The sequence below is a fragment of the Musa acuminata genome, chromosome BXJ2-6, assembly GCF_036884655.1.
Source record: "Musa acuminata AAA Group cultivar baxijiao chromosome BXJ2-6, Cavendish_Baxijiao_AAA, whole genome shotgun sequence".
NCBI classification, from domain to species: Eukaryota; Viridiplantae; Streptophyta; class Magnoliopsida; order Zingiberales; family Musaceae; genus Musa; species Musa acuminata.
In genome coordinates, this window is record NC_088343.1 from 2,782,450 (window position 1) to 2,802,731 (window position 20,282).

Sequence of the window (20,282 nt, forward strand, 5' to 3'; positions counted from 1 at the left end):
GTCTCTGATACCATCTGTCATGGACTTAGCTGGTTTTGCCTAAGTCATGCGGTACTCTTGCGTGTCTGTTCGCAAAGGTCAGCCTCTCATAGTCCCTTAGGACCCATAAAAGAGAAACCGGGTTAGGGAAAACGCCTCACTCGGGATCCACAAGCAAACATTTCCAAAATCGGGACATGGAGCGGAAACACCAACATGAAGGTCGTACCACTGGACGACTTCCAAGTGATTCTTGGAATGGAGTTTATGCACGCGGCGAAGCTGGTGCCGATGCTGTTCTTGAACTCCCTATGTATGATGGGAGGCGATGACCCCTGCGTGGTTCCCGTCTCTCGGAGAGGAACCAAGGAGCCCCAACACATTTCGGCATTACAATTGAAGAAAGGGGTGCGAAAAGGCGAATTGACATTCGTGGCAGCTATGAAGCTAGAGCCACTCAACGAGGAGGCCATTCAAGAACCTGCTGTGGTGGCGAACGTCCTGAAAGAGTTCAAAGACGTTATGCCACCCGAGTTGCCAAAGACTCTTCCACCACGCAGAGGCGTGGATCATAGTATCGAGCTGGAACCAGGAGTGAAGCCTCCAGCGAGACCACCCTACCGCATGCCCCCGCCACAGTTGGCAGAACTCAGGAAGCAGTTAGATGAATTGCTAAGCGGTGGTCTCATCCGCAGCTCTAAAGCACCTTTCGGAGCTCCAGTTCTCTTCCAGAAGAAACAAGATGGGAGCCTCCGATTATGTGTCGACTATCGAGCCCTCAACAAAGTGACGGTGAAGAACAAGTATCCCATCCCGCTCATTGCGGACTTGTTCGACCAATTAGGCAAGGCTAAGTATTTCTCAAAACTCGACCTTCGATCGGGATATTGGCAGGTGCGCATTGCTGAAGGCGACGAGGCAAAGACTACCTGTGTAACCAGGTATGGAGCGTTTGAGTTCTTGGTGATGCCTTTCGGCTTAACCAACGCTCCGGCCACATTCTGCACTCTCATGAACCAGTTATTCAAGGAGTATTTGGATAAGTTTGTGGTCGTCTACCTGGACGATATCATCGTCTACCTGGACGATATCATCGTCTACAGTCAAACGCTCGAGGAGCACGTCAAGCACCTTCGGACGATTTTCAAGGTTCTCAGGGAGAACATTTTATTCGTGAAAAGGGAGAAATGATAATGTTTGGCCACTGATCGTCAAGCAAAAAACTCAATATCCTAATCTTTCTCTCTCCTTCTCTCTCTTTTTGCGTCGCCGATCGCTGCCCTCACGCTGCACAAACGATGCCCTATTTCACCTTTTAATTTCCTTTTGATTAATGATTTGGGCTCAATAGGCCAAATTGTCTAAGCCCACATATGGGCTGGACCCAACAACTCTTACCTTTAGAGGTGCCTTTTGGAGTTCACCCCAAAGAGGCAAAATCATACGGGCTCACCGAAAGTGAATAATTCCTCACACCAATATCGATAAAATATTAACTTATCAAAAATGATTTCTTACCCTTATAGATGCATTTTCAGGCTATAGTTAGATCATAATGACATTTTTGGATTAGAAACATACTTCATTCGTTATCGATCGAGGCGTATACTATTACAAAGTCATACCTTTCGGGTTAAAAAATATTTAAGTATTAAATTGGGAGGAATGTCGAGGTATCGAGGTATATGTAGATGATATGATAATAAAAAATAGAATGACTGGTACATACTTGATGACCTAATCAAGAAGTTTTACGTCTTGAAAAAATTCGATATGTATCTCAACCCATTCAAGACAAATTCCTTGGATTTGCCATTCACCACACCACAGGCGAATAGATGTAAACCAAAAAAAGTTCACACGATAATCGAGATGTACCTATCTTAGATTTATAATAATTGATCGGATGACTAGCAACGGTTAACCTATTTCTATCTTAATTTCACGACAAGTGACAATCTTTTTTTAAATTTTATATTTGTCAAGAGGTTCCAAAGCATCGTATCGCCTGACTGTCACAGCTTTCATCTTTCGTACAAGACGAACTGCTAAGTTAGTACCTCACCGTCATCAAACATGACATCAGCTCAGTACTACTACAGGATGACACGGGTCCAACAGCAAGTCAGCCACATCGCGGCGAACGTCAACGACATGCTAAGCTATCTTTGTTTCTGTTGAAACGCTTTGAGATATATGTAACATCATCCGAACTTTATCGTATGGCTGATATATATATATATATGTTGAATTAGGGAAACGAAATAACGATTTGTTGACTCGGTCTTTTGTGCTTTATGGTCGGGTTCGATAAAGTAATGATTCCGTTGAGTTAATATTTTGTTGACGTGTTTTGTGATTCCGACTCTACATGCTACGCAAATCAAGTGGGGTGGAAGTATTAAGTAATGGGAATGATGTTTTGGTTAGTCAAACGAAGATGGTTATCAGAAACAGTTCATGTGTCAGATCACTCATAGTGTCCGCACGATCGGAATGTGGACATGGACAATTGATGATCGTTTGCGATTGACTCTGCAGGGGTGGACTCGGTTCCGTAATAATTGGACACTTCATCTCGTCCGAATGCATGCATGGATATATATATATATATATATATATATATATATATATATATATATATATATATATATATATATATATATATATATATATATATATATATATATATATATATATGTAAGTGTTATTGTGTTGTATAAATTTATCATGTAATTATGTTAGACGTTCTTAAATTAGCGAGCGAATATTTCACGTAGATATATTTTTAACGATGACATATACAAAGTCTTCGTTAGTTCATTGTCTTCTTCTTCATCTATCATTCTTTTCTCTAAGGCTATTAAAGAAGACATGATTTGACTTATATTCTTTTTTCCCTCGAATTATAGATACACTCTTCAAAATTTTCGTGAATACTCATCACGAATATCGACAAATGCATTGAAAGTTGAACTTTTTTACATGTAGACATGTAAGAAAGAGTAGTCTCGTAGGACAGAATTTTGGACAAATTTATACGAAAAGCCTAGGCTTTGTTTTTTTTTTATCCTTTTTTATTTATCTCTATTAGTGCTCTCACTTTCTCTATAATTTCATTCTGTCCTACTGAGAGTAGATTGTCCGCTTAATTTCCCAACGAAATGCCAATCGAAAGCGGAAGTGATGCGAACCTACTTGGAGGTGATAACTAAGAGAAGGAAGAGTCAATGGGCAAATATCATGGAGGAAGGATCCAAAACTTTAGAAGTTTACGGGGCGATGCTCATTAAAACTCCAACAAGCATCCACCCAGTTCAAGTAGCATGAGGCATTTGAAAGACTGGCGCATTGTAAGGATGGTCTTTTCCTTTATCTGGAGGATCAGTAGGAACCAATAGAGATCAACACAACTCAGCCAACCCCACACTATAGTTAGAGTCATTGGCGAGTTGAAGCAGCATGGCGGATCAAAGGTTCGACTACTAAAAAAAAAAAACAACAGTAGAGAGTAGTTGGGAGCCAAGAGGTGCATTGCAGCTGAAGCAGAAGATTGAAGACTCATCAAAGGCGAGGAGTTACAGTGTCGGCAAAGGCTTCGACGAGGACGTCGAAAGCATAAGTGGGGGAGAATGTCACAAACAAAGTTCTAAACAGGATGTTTGATGTAATACTTGTGTATGTCCGTGTCTTTCTATTTGTTTATGCTTTGAATAGCATAGAGGGACGACCAAAGGCTTGATAGTCCCATTTTAGTTGGGTTTGGTAGCCTCTTTAGGCTTGTAAATATAGGTTGTGTCGTGTGGACACGTGTGAGAGATTTTCGATCTATAATGGACCATTTTACCCCTTTGTTGTGTAACTGTTCAGAGCTTGTAAAGTCTATTTGTAATTTGCATTGTCTATGAAGTGTTTTCGGAAATTTTTGCTTGTGGATCCCGAGTGAGACATTTTCCCTAACCCGGTTTCTCTTTTATGAGTCCTAAGGGACTATAGGAGGCTGACCTTTGCGAATGAATACGCAAGGGTGCCACACGATTTAAGCAAAACCAGCTAAGTCCGTGACAATACGACACATTCTTTTCTTTTATTTTAGATAATTTATATTGAAAATGGGTATTTTTATATTCATTTCCAAATCGGTAAATTACGCCTCAAATGTTTAAGGGTGAAACGTACTCCACAAGATACCACCTCATGCCCGATGGTGAGATCCACGTACACGTGTCAACAAATCAACTATCCCGGTTTCAGGATTGATTCAGTCTTGTCAACCAGGCAGAGTCCAAATATTTCACGCACCCAGCTCTTTCGGAGCCCCGCTTGGCCGAACGAAACTGGAGATGACACGTGGAGCCCATGAGAGAGATGGGGTGCGAGGGTGAGTCACATAGTGCGACGTGTAGTAGACAAGAAATATTTATCTGGGGGCAAAACAAAAGAAATGATTTCCCCACCGGTTAATTTGAGACAAGAAGTCTGCCCTCGTTATCGTTTGAGATTATACTGAGCTTCTTACGGACCCACTGTTTTCCTCCAATTGCATAGCAGGTATGATTTGCGAGTATTAAATCAGATGTAAGAAAAATATTTTTATGATGAAGTTGCGGCCACATAGATCACATGTGGACCAACCAACCCTTTCCCCCATTCCTGTTTGTCGTAAGCCCAAACCCGCACGCTCCAAATAGCCTGCCTTTCTCTCCGTGCGGGTCGCGGATCCTCTCTCTCTCTCTCTCCGGTCTTTGCACACTGTATTTGGTCGCTTCCTCCGCCCTCGAACGCCAGAAAACATCAATTGGAGCTGCGAATTCGATCTCGCCTTCCTTCGCTTTGCACCCGCGGCGCCCGGATTCGAGCCCGGCCGTCGAAACCCTAGCGCGCCCCCCCTCCGCCCCACACTTTGGGCGCCGGAGCGGAGGGCGATGGCGGCGGAACTGGGGCAGCAGACGGTGGAGTTCTCCGCCCTTGTGCGACGAGCCGCGGAGGATTCCTACCTCGCCCTCAAAGAGCTGGTGGAGCGGTCCCGGGCGCCGGAGGACCAGCGATCCGACTCCGAGAAGAAGATAGACCTCCTCAAGTTCATCGCCAAGACTCGGCAGCGGATGCTCCACCTCCATGTGCTCGCCAAGTGGTGCCGACAGGTGATTCTCGTCCTCGTCTTTTTTTTTTTTGGCTTCTTTATTGCTCGCTGTGAACTGGTTTTTTGCCTAGGGTTTCTGAATGTGTTCCTTCTTGAGTGCCTCTAGGCTCCGGTAGATGGAAAGCCGCTTCATTTCTTAATCCATGGTACGGATTTAGTCTAGTGTCTGGATTAGTAGTTTATCTGGGGATGATCCTGGAAACCTAGTTCCAAACTGGTAGTCAGTCTTGGTGAATTTGGCGTTTTGGATATGCTTTAGGTTACAATAAGTGCAGCTTATTTCAGTTTTCTGGAGTGTTTTCCCCCCCTCCCTTTTAATGCATTTGAGCGACAATATGAAATTTATTAGTTTGTGATGCAGTACAACACGCTTTGTGCTCTAACAATTTTTTTCTACTAACCCCAAATGCTAAAACATCATTAAATCTTTAGTCTATTTGTATGTATTAATAGTTAAAAAATAGCAGATTATGTTTTGATGCAATTTAAGATGTAGCTAAATCCTTGAAGGTGAATTGTAAAATTAGAGAAATTTATTGGAACCATTATTTTGAGAATTTTCTCATTGGTGTTCTATATACTATTCTCAATCTTTGACATTTTTTATTTGAGACTGATTGTATCCTAATTTAGTAAGATGCTCTACAACTTTAGGAACCAAGTGAGTCGTTTTTATATGGTGCAGAAAATGTTTATCATGATTCACAACATATTAAATCTTTGTTGTCTAGACATGTTAGGAGAAATATTCCATAAAGCACAGATTAAGGATGTAAGTTGGGCAGTTTGGGTTTATTAGAGGTAAAACTTTATTGACCAAAGGTGAACACCCTCACCGCATGATGAACCCAATGTAATTTCTGAACTAGCTTGATAAACATGTACCTAATTCGAGGTGGAATCAAATTGATTCTCAAGGTATTTATGTCAGAAAAAGAAGTAAGCCACTGCATTCAATTTGTAAATGTTGATTGACAAAGCATGTTGTGCTTTTAATTGTCATTATCTAAATGTACAACTTTCCAGAAAGGTTGCACACTTTTTATGTTTGAATGATTTTTTTTGGAGTCTTCACTGGTAACCTTATTATAAAATCCTTTTGTGACATTATGCTTCTTGATTTTTTGGAGTCTTTTTTATTCACTTTGTCACTTGTTTTACATCCAGCATTTTCTTTAAATTAAGCTCAGAATCTGATTTGAAGATGGTGGTCTGTGCATTTATTCATTTGTTTGATGATCAATGTCAAAGTAGTCTTGTAAACTTTTGAGATGCCTTATTTATATAATTAAATTGTTGGCTCACGTTGTGTATCACATTAGATGACTGATTTGATCTTGAACTGGCATGGTTTAGGCGAAGTTCAAGATCAATGCAATACGCTTTGAGCTTATCTCTGATGGCACTGCAGCACAAGGAGCAAATACTAGTGCTTTGCAACTGGCCCAAGACGGTGAACTCGATTCAACTGGCCTAAAAACTCCTGGTTTGAAAATCATTTATTGGTTAGATGCTGACAAAAATGCCGGGGGATCTGATTTTAGTTCACGTCCATTTCTCAAACTTGAACCAGGGCAAGATACACAGATTAAGTGTCTACATAATTCCTTTGTATTAGACCCACTTACTGGCAAGGAAGCTATTTTTTCACTCGATCAAAGTTGCATTGATCTTGAGAAACTCCTGCTAAAAGCTATTGCATGCAATATACACACCCGTCTGTTTGAAATCCAGAGGGAGTTGAGTAAAAGTGTTAACATTTGTCGAGGTACAGGTGATGTTGTACTGAAGAATGATGGAAGTATGGTAGCAGATCTAAGAAAGGTTAGTAATGAATAAATTTATTCTTCATTTGTCATATGAGTTATCTGTTTCTAAGATACATGTGTAGATTTCATGATTGGGGTCTTTAGGATCAATAAATGTTTAAATGGTTCTAGTAAAAATATTTTTAAGGTGCTGGCCTATATCACTGTTGATTACATGGTTTCATTCATATTGGCTAGATTTTCTTGGTTATACTTCTTCCATTTTGTTCATCTGTATTCAAATTCAATTACAAAGTCCCCACATGATTGACCCAAAACAATTAGCTGATCTATTTGTATTTCATTAATATTCATAAAACTCTAATTCCATAAAGAAATGCAATTAATATTTGAAAATACTCCCATAGCGTCACAAATCATGATGCAAGGAAATGTTCTTTGGCTTACAGAATATTGTAGAATGGATCCATAGGAGAAAATGGATTCTAAGGGTAAGGAAGTTAAGTTGAAGCGGGGAATGTTCATGTGGGTAGACTTTTGAGCTGCAGGCTGTGGCTAGATCTGGTCATCATGTATTTGCTTGGGAAAAATATTAGAAAAGCCTCCTTGGTGGTGTTCCAGGGGTTTTCAACATTAGATCAGTGCTAATGTAGACTTGAGTTGATCATGCTTATCTAAGGCATTTTGGTGGCGCGAGGTGGAAAGATGTTACTTCAAACTGTCCTGTTCTGTGAAGAGGCCTAATTATGTCTAACGCTATTGAATTAATTTAATACAGTAATCTCATGCTCTTTGTTGTCCCATGCAAGGTTTGCAATACCGAATGATACCACCTGGTAAGGGCAGTACATATCAGTCCATCAGCAGACCAGTACACAAACCGCCCGCTACCGAACGGTATCGCTGATTGAGGTTGTTATTGTCGACGGTGACCGAGGGAGAAAGTGAAAGAAGAGGGAGAAGAGGAAGAAAGAAATGAGAAAAAAAAAGAACCTGCAGATCGGCGCTGCTCTCCTCCTCGTTTGTCGGTGACTTCTCATCCGCGCACGGGGGGAAGAGTCATCGGCGTCGTGGGGCGAAGAGAGACAATGCCTCAACGAAATTATATATATATATAAAGGCGACGTCGCCGCGTGGGGAGAAGGCAGATTTTTTTTCTTCGGGCGACATCATAATTTTTTTTTTTTTCTGTAATGTCGCTCGAGAGGCGATGTGGCCCCGTGTGGGGAGAAGAGAGATATACTGAGCGGTTTATCTCTTATATATATATATATATATATATACCGAATGATATACCGAAATATGTCGCTCTGTCATAAACGGTCGTCGCGCACCCGCAACAACTCCGTTCAACGAACCGTTCGTCTCTCACACCCACATGTACAGCTTCTTGACATGTTGTTTTCTCTTGGTTTTGGGGCATTTTGCTTGTAAAAATGTAAGTTCGAACAAGCTGCAACGTTACAAAGCGACCGCTCACCGAACCGAGCAAAACAACTCCAAAATAGTTCCGTTTTCGCGTGCCACGGGGGCTAGCGAACAAACTGCCTCCGCTCACCAAAACGTCAGCCATCTCTGCCCCTTTGAACCCCCCGGGTGGCACAGGGCTGGATGGGGCTTTGGTTATATATCGGGCGTTGAACTCTCATTCACAAGTTCGCACGTGACCTTTACGGGGACTTGTTTTCACGCCCGGGACCAGGTGAGCGGCTGTTTGTGGGCTTGCAGCTGTTCGTTCATCCTTCTAAAGCCTTGTTTTCTCCTTCTCCCTCTTTTCTCTTGTGCACACAAGGTGCTCGCTGATTTGCTTGTAAAGCTTCCCCTTTTCGTGAGACTTCGAGACTTGTTCGTCGCTCGCCCTTTTTAACTAATCAACTTTCTCTCTTTTACAGGTCCTTCGGGACCTGCGTGAGGTTACAAGTTGGCTGACCCTTTGCGGAGCAATATAGCAAGGGCGGAGCGCGACTTAGGCAACGCAAGCTAAGTTCGCGTCTTTGCCACGAGTGGGCCTCGCGACTTAGTTAACATAAGCTAAGTTCGCGTCATTGGCCGCAAGGGTGCCTCACGCCTTAGGCAATTCCAGCTAAGGCCGTGACATTGTGGTATCAGAGCGGGCAAGCACTTCGAGCGAGCAGCGAACGAACTTCGCAACTTCGCCATGGCAAAGCATCGTGGCGAATCAAGCAAGACGGGGCAAGCCGGACCCTTGCCCCAAGCAACCGAAGGTGGGCTGCATGTGCATACTCGCTCTCATGCTGTTGGAGCCGCTCAAGAGGAGCGCGACAGCGAAAATGACGAGCGAGAAGTTGGCTACTCTCCGCGAGCGGAGGAAGCGCAATCGGGAGCGTTAACTGGGAAAAAGAGTCACAAGGAGAGACTCGCAACGGCGGAAACCCGCCTGGATGTTCTTGAAGCGAGCATGGAGGAACTCTACCATGGCCAACAAAGACTTGTTGGGGTAGAGAGCTCGCAGGAAGAAGCGGAGTCCAGGATCGATAAGGTCGAGGCCCTAGTCGACCGACTGTCTAATGACACCAAAGACTCCGTGCAACACTTACAGGATGTTGTGGCAGAACTCACTGCAAAGGTGGCCATGCTCACAAGAATATTAAATGCGGGAGGAAGCAACACCCGCGTTGCACCGTCACAAAATTTGAGGGCACCTAAGCCCCATGGATATGGAGGAGCCAGAGATGCCAAAGAGCTCGAGAACTTTCTGTTTGACATGGAACATGATACCGGGGAGGGTACAAATGCAGAATGGATTTCGAAAGAGCACCGAAATAACAGTAGTTCAGATAGAAAATGTCACAAAAGGCAAGGAACGCACTTTTGAAGAAACTTCGGTAAAACGAAATATAGCTCACCACCAAGTTTAAAATCGCAATGGGATACAGAAAGTTCACCACCCAACGGAAATTAAACGAGGATACAGAACTAGAAAATAAAAGACTCACCACTCAAGGACGCATCCAAGAGATACAGAGTTCAAGGGGTTCTCTAAGAGCTTCTGTCCAGATATCATCAGTTTCTAAAGTCCTTTCTAAGTCCTAAACACCAAAATAAATACTAGTGCATGAAACAACCCTTCATGCATAGGAAATTTCGAAATTAAGTGTTTACAGCTACTAACCAACTATTTTAATGCACTTATTGGTAATGAAGAAATGTTCACAGCTGCTAACCAACTCCTTTAATGCATTCCTTTGTCTTGAAGAAAAGCACCTTGAAACAGCTTTAACTTTGTGCAGAGAATATGCTGATGAGCTGTCATATTTGAGTGTGCTGAGATCAAGATTATGAGGCATCATTATTGACTGAAAAAGATACTAGATCATAATCAAGGCTCATATAGTCAGATTGTAGTAAATTAGACACTCCCGTGTCAGAACAATACTTCTGAGCCACGAGGCCCGATTCTGAAGATACCAAAGTTTCGATAGCAACAATGTATCTGAACGGAGATGCGAAACTTTGGTGGCGAACCCGTTAGGAGGAGATCCAACAAGGTCAGTGTCGAGTCGACACTTGGGAGGACTTGAAGCGGGAGTTGAGAACTCAGTTCCTACCGGAGAACACAGAATTCGTCGCAAGAAGGAAGTTGAGACAACTCCGCCAAAGTTCCACCATCCGAGACTATGTGAAACAATTTTCTGCACTGATGCTGGACATACAGGACATGTCCGAGAAGGACAAGTTGTTCAGTTTCCTCGATGGTGTGAAACCATGGGCTCAGCAGGAGCTAAATCGAAGGAATGTTACCGACGTGGTCGGGGCAATTGCTGCTGCAGAAAGGCTCACCGACTTTGTTTCCTCTGAAGACCCAGCAAGAAGGAAACAATCTTCAGGCAATCGTCCTCCAAAACATTCTCGAAGGAAGGAGCTAGGGGGCGAACAAAAGAAGAAGAGCTCCCACAAAGGACCGAACCCGAAAGGCAAGGCCTCAAAGCTTGGAGGGTGCTTCTTGTGCGGAGGACCGCACATGGTGAGGAAGTGCCCACAAAAACAGGCACTCAATGCTTTGACGGCTTCCATCCACCCCCCCCGATCGGACAAGGGCAAAGCTGTTGCTCTTAGTTCGAGCAGTTCTGAATCCAGTAGCGACGACGAGGAGTTGCAAGGCCCGCGAATAAGAGCAATGCGTTTGTTGAACGCTATGCGGGGTCAAGTGGGGGAGAACATGAAGACAAAAGCACAAAGAGCAGGAAATAGTGAGTTGATGTATGTGGACATCAAACTAAATGGCCAAACGACTCGTGCAATGGTGGACACGGGCGCTACCCACAACTTCATAGCCGATCGTGAAGCACAGCGACTTGGGTTGATCTTGGAGAAGAGCCCAAGCCGAATGAAAGCGGAACTCGGAGGCCAGGCGAATCTCCGGGTTGGCGAAGGGAGTTCCCATCAAAATCGGGACATGGAGCGGAAACACCAACATGATGGTCGTACCACTGGACGACTTCCAAGTGATTCTTGGAATGGAGTTTATGCACGCGGCGAAGCTGGTGCCGATGCTGTTCTTGAACTCCCTATGTATGATGGGAGGTGATGACCCCTGCGTGGTTCCCGTCTCTCGGAGAGGAACCAAGGAGCCCCAACACATTTCGGCATTACAATTGAAGAAAGGGGTGCGAAAAGGCGAATTGACATTCGTGGCTGCTATGAAGCTAGAGCCACTCAACGAGGCCATTTAAGAACTTGCTGTGGTGGCGAACGTCCTGAAAGAGTTCAAAGACGTTATGCCACCCGAGTTGCCAAAGACTCTTCCACGACGCAGAGGCGTGGATCATAGTATCGAGCTGGAGCCAGGAGTGAAGCCTCCAGCGAGACCACCCTACCGCATGCCCCCGCCATAGTTGGCAGAACTCAGGAAGCAGTTAGATGAACTGCTAAGCGGTGGTCTCATCCGCAGCTCTAAAGCACCTTTCGGAGCTCCAGTTCTCTTCCAGAAGAAACAAGATGGGAGCCTCCGATTATGTGTCGACTATCGAGCCCTCAACAAAGTGACGGTGAAGAACAAGTATCCCATCCCGCTCATTGCGGAATTGTTCGACCAATTGGGCAAGGCTAAGTATTTCTCAAAACTCGACCTTCGATCGGGATATTGGCAGGTGCGCATTGCTGAAGGCGACGAGGCGAAGACTACCTGTGTAACCAGGTATGGAGCGTTTGAGTTCTTGGTGATGCCTTTCGGCTTAACCAACGCTCCGGCCACATTCTGCACTCTCATGAACTAGTTATTCAAGGAGTATTTGGATAAGTTTGTGGTCGTCTACCTGGACGATATCATCGTCTACAGTCAAACGCTCGAGGAGCACGTCAAGCACCTTCGGACGATTTTCAAGGTTCTCAGGGAGAACATTTTATTCGTGAAAAGGGAGAAATGCTACTTTGCTCAAACTGAGATCCTATTCTTGGGGCATCGAATCGGTGGTGGCTCCATTCGGATGGATAAGTCGAAGGTGCAAGCAGTTGCGGAATGGCGAACTCCAAAGAAGGTGCCAGAGTTGAGATCCTTCCTTGGTTTCGTCAACTACTATCGCCGCTTCATAGCGGGATATTCGAAGCGGGCAACCCCACTGACGGAGTTGCTGAAGAAGGAGCAGCCTTGGAGGTCGTTTGACAAATGTGAGATAGCATTCCAAGATCTGAAGGCTGCTGTTCTAGAAGAATCGGTACTCAAATTGTCAAATTATGGAGAGCCCTTTGAAGTCCATACAGATGCTTCGGACTTCGCCATTAGAGGGGTGCTCATGCAGGAAGGTCATCCGGTGGCCTACGAGAGCCGCAAACTCAACGAGACCGAGCGGCAGTATCCAGTGCATGAGAAGGAGATGACAACAGTGATCCACTGTCTACGAGTTTGGCGACACTATCTCCTCGGGTCGCGATTTGTGCTGAGGACAGACAACATCGCCCTGAGCTATTTCCAAACTCAGAAGAAGCTCTCCCTAAAGCAAGCGCGGTGGCAGGACTTCCTGGCTGAATTTGATATGGCAATGGAGTACAAGCTCGGGAAGGCGAATGTCGTGGCCGATGCACTGAGTCGGAAAGTGGAATGCGTGAATGCCGTACAACTGGAGGGCAGAGGCCAAGCAAGTCAGTTGCACTCCAACTTCCTTTCCCGAATCAGGGATGGGCTGTATAGTGATCCCCAAGCAGTTATCCTGATGCAGCTCATCAAAGAAGGCAAAGCACGACGATTCTGGGTCCAGGAGGGACTCATTTACACAAAAGGGAATAGGGTTTATGTTCCTCGAGTGGACAACTTAAGGCGTGAGCTCTTAAAAGAGTGTCACGATTCCCTTTGGGCTGGACACCCAGGCATTCACAGAACATTGGCTCTCGTGGAGAGGGCCTTCTATTGGCCGAAGATGGGGACTGATGTGGAGGAGTATGTTCGAACATGCCTTACTTGCCAACAAGACAAGGTGGAGCAGCGGAAGCCGGTGGAACTCTTGTAGCCGTTGCCCATACCAGAAAGGCCGTGGGAGAGCATTTCCTTGGATTTCATATCAAGCTTGCCACTTGTAGGGAGACTCGGGTCGATCCTCGTGGTGGTCGATCGGTTTTCGAAGTATGCAACCTTCATTGCTGCTCCCCTACACTGTTCAGCAGAGGAGGCGGCTAAGCTGATGATGAAGGATGTAGTGAAGTATTGGGGAGTCCCACACAACATCATTAGCGATCGAGACGCTCGGTTCCTGGGACGATTCTGGACCGAGTTGTTCAAATTGTTGAGGTCAAAGTTATACTTCTCTACAAGCCTCCACCCCCAGACGGATGGCCAGACTGAAAGGATAAACTCGCTCTTGGAGCAATATCTCTGGCACTACGTGAGTGCCAATCAACGAGATTGGGTGAAGTTGTTGGACATTGCCCAATTCTCCTACAACTTGCAGCGGAGCTCTGCATCTAACAAGAGCCCCTTCGAGATCATTACTGGACAACAACCGTCGACTCCGCACACCATGGCAATTGGGTATACTGGGAGTAGTCCATCAGCCTATCATTTTGCAAAGGAGTGGCATCGAAATGCAGATATTGCACGGGCTTACTTGGAGAAGGCGGCAAAAAGAATGAAGAAGTGGGCAGACTTAGGAAGGCGACCGCAAGAGTTCAAAGTTGGCGATTTGGTGTTGGTAAAGCTCCAACCAGCATCCCTCCAATTCTTTAGGAACAGAGTCCACAAAGGATTGGTGCGCAAGTATGAAGGACCCTTCCCAATTATCAGCAGGGTAGGCAACGTGTCTTACAAGTTGCAACTGTCGGCGTGGTTCAAAATTCACAACGTTCTTCACGCCAGCAACCTAAAAGCCTACCACTCGGATCCGCAAGATGCTTCCCGAAGTGTTCCAACTCGGCTACCTCCCATCACAGCCTTTTACGAGAAGCGAGTGGAAACCATTCTGGCGGACCGCAAGATAAAGCTACCCAACGGAGCTGAGCAAACAGAGTACTTGGTGAAATGGCGAAAGCTTCCCCGAACTGAAGCCAGTTGGGAGCCTGAAGACGCCCTGCGACATGAAGAAAAAGTCATCAACAACTACCATCAAGCGTTGACGAGGGCGTCGACAGTTTAAGTGGGGGAGAATGTCACGAACGGTCGTCGCGCACCCGCAACAACTCCGTTCAACGAACCATTCGTCGCTCACACCCACATGTACAACTGCTTGACATGTTGTTTTCTCTTGGTTTTGAGGCATTTTGCTTGTAAAAATGTAAGTTCGAACAAGCTACAGCGTTACAAAGCGATCGCTCACCGAACCGAGCAAAACAACCCTAAAACAGCTCCGTTTTCGCATGCCGCGGGGGCTAGCGAACAAACTGCCTTCGCTCACCAAAACGTCAGCCATCTCAGCCCCTTTGAACCCCCCGGGTGGCACAGGGCTGGATGAGGCTTCGGTTATATACCGGGCGTTGAACTCTCATTCACAAGTTCGCACGTGACCTTTACGGGGACTTGTTTTCGCGCCAGGGACCAGGTGAGCGGCTGTTTGTGGGCTTGCAGCTGTTCGTTCATCCTTCTAAAACCTTGTTTTCTCATTCTCCCTCTTTTCTCTTGTGCACACAAGGTGCTCGCTGATTTGCTTATAAAGCTTCCCCTTTTCGCGAGACTTCGGGACTTGTCCGTCGCTCGCCCTTTCGAACTAATCAACTTTCTCTCTTTTATAGGTCCTTCGGGACCTGTGTGAGGTTACAAGTTGGCTGACCCTTTGCGGAGCAATATAGCAAGGGCGGAGCGCGACTTACGCAACGCAAGCTAAGTTCGCGTCTTTGCCACGAGTGGGCCTCGCGACTTAGGCAACGCAAGCTAAGTTCGCGTCATTGGCCGCAAGGGTGCCTCACGCCTTAGGCAATTCTAGCTAAGGCCGTGACAGCTCGGTACACAGTATCATACCGAGAAAATCTCGAAATTCGATTCGGTACGAAATTTCAATCCTTGGTCCCATGAACATAAAGGTTGGTTTTTTATTCATATTGTCAATTTTGAACTGGATGCCTGTGAGTTCTTTGATGTATCTAGCATGAATGACATCTTTTTTTTTTATCTTAATATGTGCATCCTGAATGATCCAGATTAGATGGTATCTTTTGGTCATTAATTTTGATTTTCAATGCTATAATGATCGTCTATCATAAATATCATTCTTTATTTGCTTGTGTATAAGCCTAGCTACTTTATCGTGGATGTAACTTTTTGTTCAGAGTAGCATACTGTTAGCAACTAGCTTCATCAACTTGGACTCCTTTCAAGTCCTTGGATTCCCATGAGGAGGGTGTTGAAAATATTCATTGGTTTTGGTGGAAAAAAATCATTAGTTGATTGACTCAATGCCTTTACCATAAAATCACTTGTCAGTTTATATCTGCTCCTTTAAACTAGTTGATTAAGAATAAAACAAAGAAAGAGAAAAACTATTCTATATTGGATTCAGTGATAATCTTCTTTTTGTGTTGAAAGGCAAAATTAATGTTGTGATCTGAAGTGATTTTTAGTTTTTGTTCAAACCGATAAATGAAAAGTTATATGCCACTTATTGAAGCTTCTCTAATGGGATATTATGATTATCCTGCCTACTGGCTAAGGTTTCTGATTAGATACAGGTTATTATGAAGAAGTCTGGTAGGTGTCCTTTTTGCCTTTAAATGATGATTCAAGTTTTACCAAGCTATCTTTATAAGCACAAAAGTCTAATTAACCTGAAATCTCTGAGAAATTAGTCAGTGAATTGGAAGTATTATGTCATAAATTTCTTGGTAGTTGTCTTTTAACTAATATATAATATGCTAGATTGAGATTCCATAATAAGTATCTAGGTGATGTTTGTTTGATTTGATGAACCCTAGCATTTTTAAAAGTTGAGTCAAATGACGTTGAACATTCTTTCTTAGTTTCTTGTTTTTGACTTGATAGTTCTATACTTGTTCTTTCATGACAACATGAATATTCGAAGTAGCTTTTTAACTTTTCTAAGTATTTTGCAGAAGGATGAAAACTCTAGTATTGAGGATTATTTTGGGGATGAAGTACTAAAAGTGCGAGCTTGTGGGATGTCATTTATTACACTTGGAATAAATATCCGGTTAGTTAATCTTTTTAACTTGTGACATCAGTAAATGTTGCTTTATTTTTTGTGGTGTTTAGTTTTAGAGCATAGCTTCTTAGTGTCAACCACAACAAGAATCATGTGATGTTATAGGAAATTCGGTTTTCATGGTTTCAACCTTCTACAAAAGTAGATATGTTCTAGAATAACCAAATATCGTAAATGACTCCCTTAAATTCTTAGCATCATAATTGATCCTAAATTTCTTCTGACAACGTGTTGGCATCAATATTGTTGTATGTAAATTTCTTGGGACAGAAGATTGACATATTATGTATTGCATTTAGCTCACTTGTAAATCTAGCATTGTTCCTAATATAAAGCACAGTAAGTAACAAGCAGGTAGGTAATTTCATAGTTTAAAGGAAGATCCCACAATTGAGGTGCTTTCTTGAGTGCAGAATTTCACATCGGCATGCTTCTTGATAACTATGTTTAGTAAATTGTTTACAGATATCTAGGATCAGAGATCCTCATAGATTGATTTTGTTTTTATCAAGTAAAATATTTAATATATGAAGATTTAAAACAATCATTATGTACTTCAATAAAAGATTTATTAGTTGCATGGAGTGGGACATGCATGTTCTAGTTACGTTGGCTTGAGTCTGTACTTGACTTGATCCATCCTTGGGAACTATTTTATCATATTTCTACTGATTGCACTTCCATTTGTGTATTTGTCAATTATTTTTGTCCCTTCCCTATGATTTGTAATTTTTGATTTGTTGATGTGCCTTAACTTGCGACGGCTGCTATTACAGCGAATGTCAAAATCAATCAAAATGGTTTCTAAAGGTGTGATGAAGGAACACCTTCTGCTTGTTGCAAACAGCATGACTTGCACTGGAAAACTTATCGGTTTCAACACTGGTGGTTATAAGGCGCTCTTTCGTTCTTTCAAAGTTGAAGTACCATTTACTGAAGCCACTTTATTTGTAAGTGCATGTCTGAATATTTAAGCTCTTCTTTGTTCATTTACATCAAGTGTGCTTTTTAATTTTGTCTGATAATAACATTAGAATGTTTCTATTCTTCTTGCAGACACCAATGAAATGCTTTGAAAGAGCTGCTGAGAAGCGTCAGGTTGATTCATTAGCCAGTGTGGTTTCATCCTGTTCATGGGGCAAAAATGTGGCTATTGGGACTGGTGCACACCATTCCAGATTCTTTGGGATAAGAAACAGGTTCCATTTTCCATTCACCCAATACCATGTACCCATGACTTTATTGAAATATTTGTACATATAATGAATGAGAGTTAATTTACCTTATTTCTGCTGTGACAGATGGCAATGAACAAAGATATTGGAAAAGGAGTCTATGACTTTCTGGAGTTATCAAGGGAGACATCCAGTGGAGAAGCAACTGGCAGATATCTAGCAGATGTTGATGAAATGGCAGAAGAAAATGGAATTTGTCTATCACCTGACCTCGATGGATGTATGACTTTTGATGATGTTGAGTACAACTTTCAGAAAAGGATTGGCCTGGTAAATGGAAAATCTGGCGAGTCTAGCTGGGAAGTGGATCCAGTTTCGGTCAAGTCAGGTAACCGGGAGGGATGGGGAGATAAAGAATCAACTCATGTGGACAACTGTGAATCCCCAGCAACCAAACATAATGTTTGGTCTAGTTGGGATTCCATCCAAGTGAAACAAAAGACTGTTGAATCTGAGAATCTGGCAGGTGATACTGTACCTGGTGAAGATATGGATGCACAGAAACATTCTGGCACAGCAGATGAGTCTGTTGCATGGGGGAAATGGACGGCAGACGGGAACTCAACTGCCTGGGACAAATTGTCTCACAGGAATTGTTGGAATGAGGCAAGCAAGACCAAGGTGGATTTGAAACATGGTGATGAGAGAGATTAGTTGAGAAAGAGGTGAACAGGAGAAGGGAAGGGAAACATAGGTTCAACAGCCACAACCTAAGTTCCTCAACTTGTTTTCCAATAGGCTTGGCTAATGAAAGGATACACTACATCTGTTATGTATTAAAGCATCAGTAACTTACCTGGCATTGACATTTGAAAAGCACCCACAACTGCTCTAAATAAGTCATCAATAACTTATCTGATGGGCTTTTCTGAAAAGGAAGCATAAGTGTTCTAAACAAGGTTTAAACTAGAACAATTTAAATGTATCTCTAAAGGCTTAAATTTATTTATTGGTCTCATCTGCTGCAGTGTACATATGGTGGTGGGTATTGTTCGTACTACAGTGACAGAAATAGTAAAGAGTCCCATTACAAATGACTTTAAACCAAATGAAGCCCAAACTAAACTTAAACAAATTGCACAAAATCCAGTATCAAAACCTTTAAGCTAGTAGATAAGAAAATTTAATAAACTCTTGGGTGGATCAGCAGGCCTTGATGTTTCATCGATGGCTATCAGAGACTGGCTAATGCTTCCACCTTCCCTATTGGTTATGCATACCTTCATGCAGCAGATCAGAGGTGTTTAATCTCACATCATCTAGACGTCTGAGCCCTAACCCAGGGACTTTGGATGCTGCTGTTAGTGCCTTGATTTGGAGATTGTTACTTCTCATGTCATCAGGATTGGGTTTTATGACCTTGCTTAGAATTGCTTTACACAACCTTATTTCGATGATCGTAGAAACCATCCAATCCAATGTTATATACTATGATGTATAAATGCTTATGGCTATCACATTTTATTTAAATAGACATCATAAAAGTGACAATGAGCTCATACATTTTTATATAGAGAGCTTATTATTTTGCACGATTATGCTATGATTAAATTTAAAAATTCTGGTCTCAATAATTAGTTCTATACACATTGTTTATTTTTCCTCATTTATTATATTAAGGGTAGGAAAGACCATGAACATGATTTCTTACCTAACTGACATATGTTTATTTTATATTCCTATTTGATTCATGAGAGTTTGAATATAGGGCCTAAAATAGCAGTTGAACTTGGGTGAACAATTTTCCCTAAAATGTCCTGCTTTTCTCACGTACATATTATTGGTTGGTCATGGAAAAACTATCCTTTTAGATGTTACTTCGTCAATGAACAAATTGTATGATATTTGTAACGTCATGCTTGCTCTGATGGTATACATATCTTGGTTATGATATATTATTTCAGTGATGGCAATCGACTTTCTGCTGATGATCAAAAGTTCATCTCGGAGAATGTTTTCAAGTACCACCCTGATAAGCAATCAAAGGTGTTTGATCAAGTTGACTACATTATGGTAAGCTGGACGAGTCATGTGTTCCCAATAAAGCGACAAGGGCATTGCATGACAATGGTCCAAACCATGGTTTTTTTTTCTTTTCCTTAAATTAATCTTATTTAGTTGCAATGTCACATAAAGATATATTTATTTTGCTGATGGCAGGTTGACAAGAACATGAGCTTCCAAGACTCGAGGTGCTTTTATGTGGTATCATCGGATGGCACAAGTGCAGACCTCTCCTATCTCAAATGCATGGAGGGTAATGTCAAGCAAACTTTCTCATAGCATGGGGAGTCCTTTTGTTAATGATGTTGCCATCTCATCCCATGAAACGGTTAAACCAGGGCTTAAAATTTTGTTATGTCAATAATGCTGATGATAACCATTATTTTCTTTAGGAAACTTGTTATGTGAGGCATATCAGGTAAAATTTCACTATTTTTATTTTTATTTTTATTTTCATTATGAGAACTTTATTCCACCATTCTCTTTATGAAACTTGTACGAGACAGATTGGGTTAATTTTCATTAACAGTACCTGCCATTAGAATATAGAATT

At 42.8% G+C, this 20,282-nt stretch overlaps 1 protein-coding gene across 1 annotated transcript; it reads left to right on the forward strand.

Moving 5' to 3' along the window:
* Positions 1-4,625: 4,625 nt before the first annotated feature.
* LOC135614250 (mediator of RNA polymerase II transcription subunit 14-like) lies at positions 4,626-18,683 on the forward strand. The gene is made up of 6 exons (XM_065111402.1): positions 4,626-5,123; positions 6,479-6,946; positions 16,381-16,478; positions 17,267-17,440; positions 17,547-17,689; positions 17,792-18,683. The coding sequence occupies exons 1-4, from the start codon at positions 4,905-4,907 to the stop codon at positions 17,304-17,306; spliced, it is 825 nt and encodes a 274-aa protein (XP_064967474.1). The 5' UTR covers positions 4,626-4,904; the 3' UTR covers positions 17,307-17,440; positions 17,547-17,689; positions 17,792-18,683.
* Positions 18,684-20,282: the final 1,599 nt, after the last annotated feature.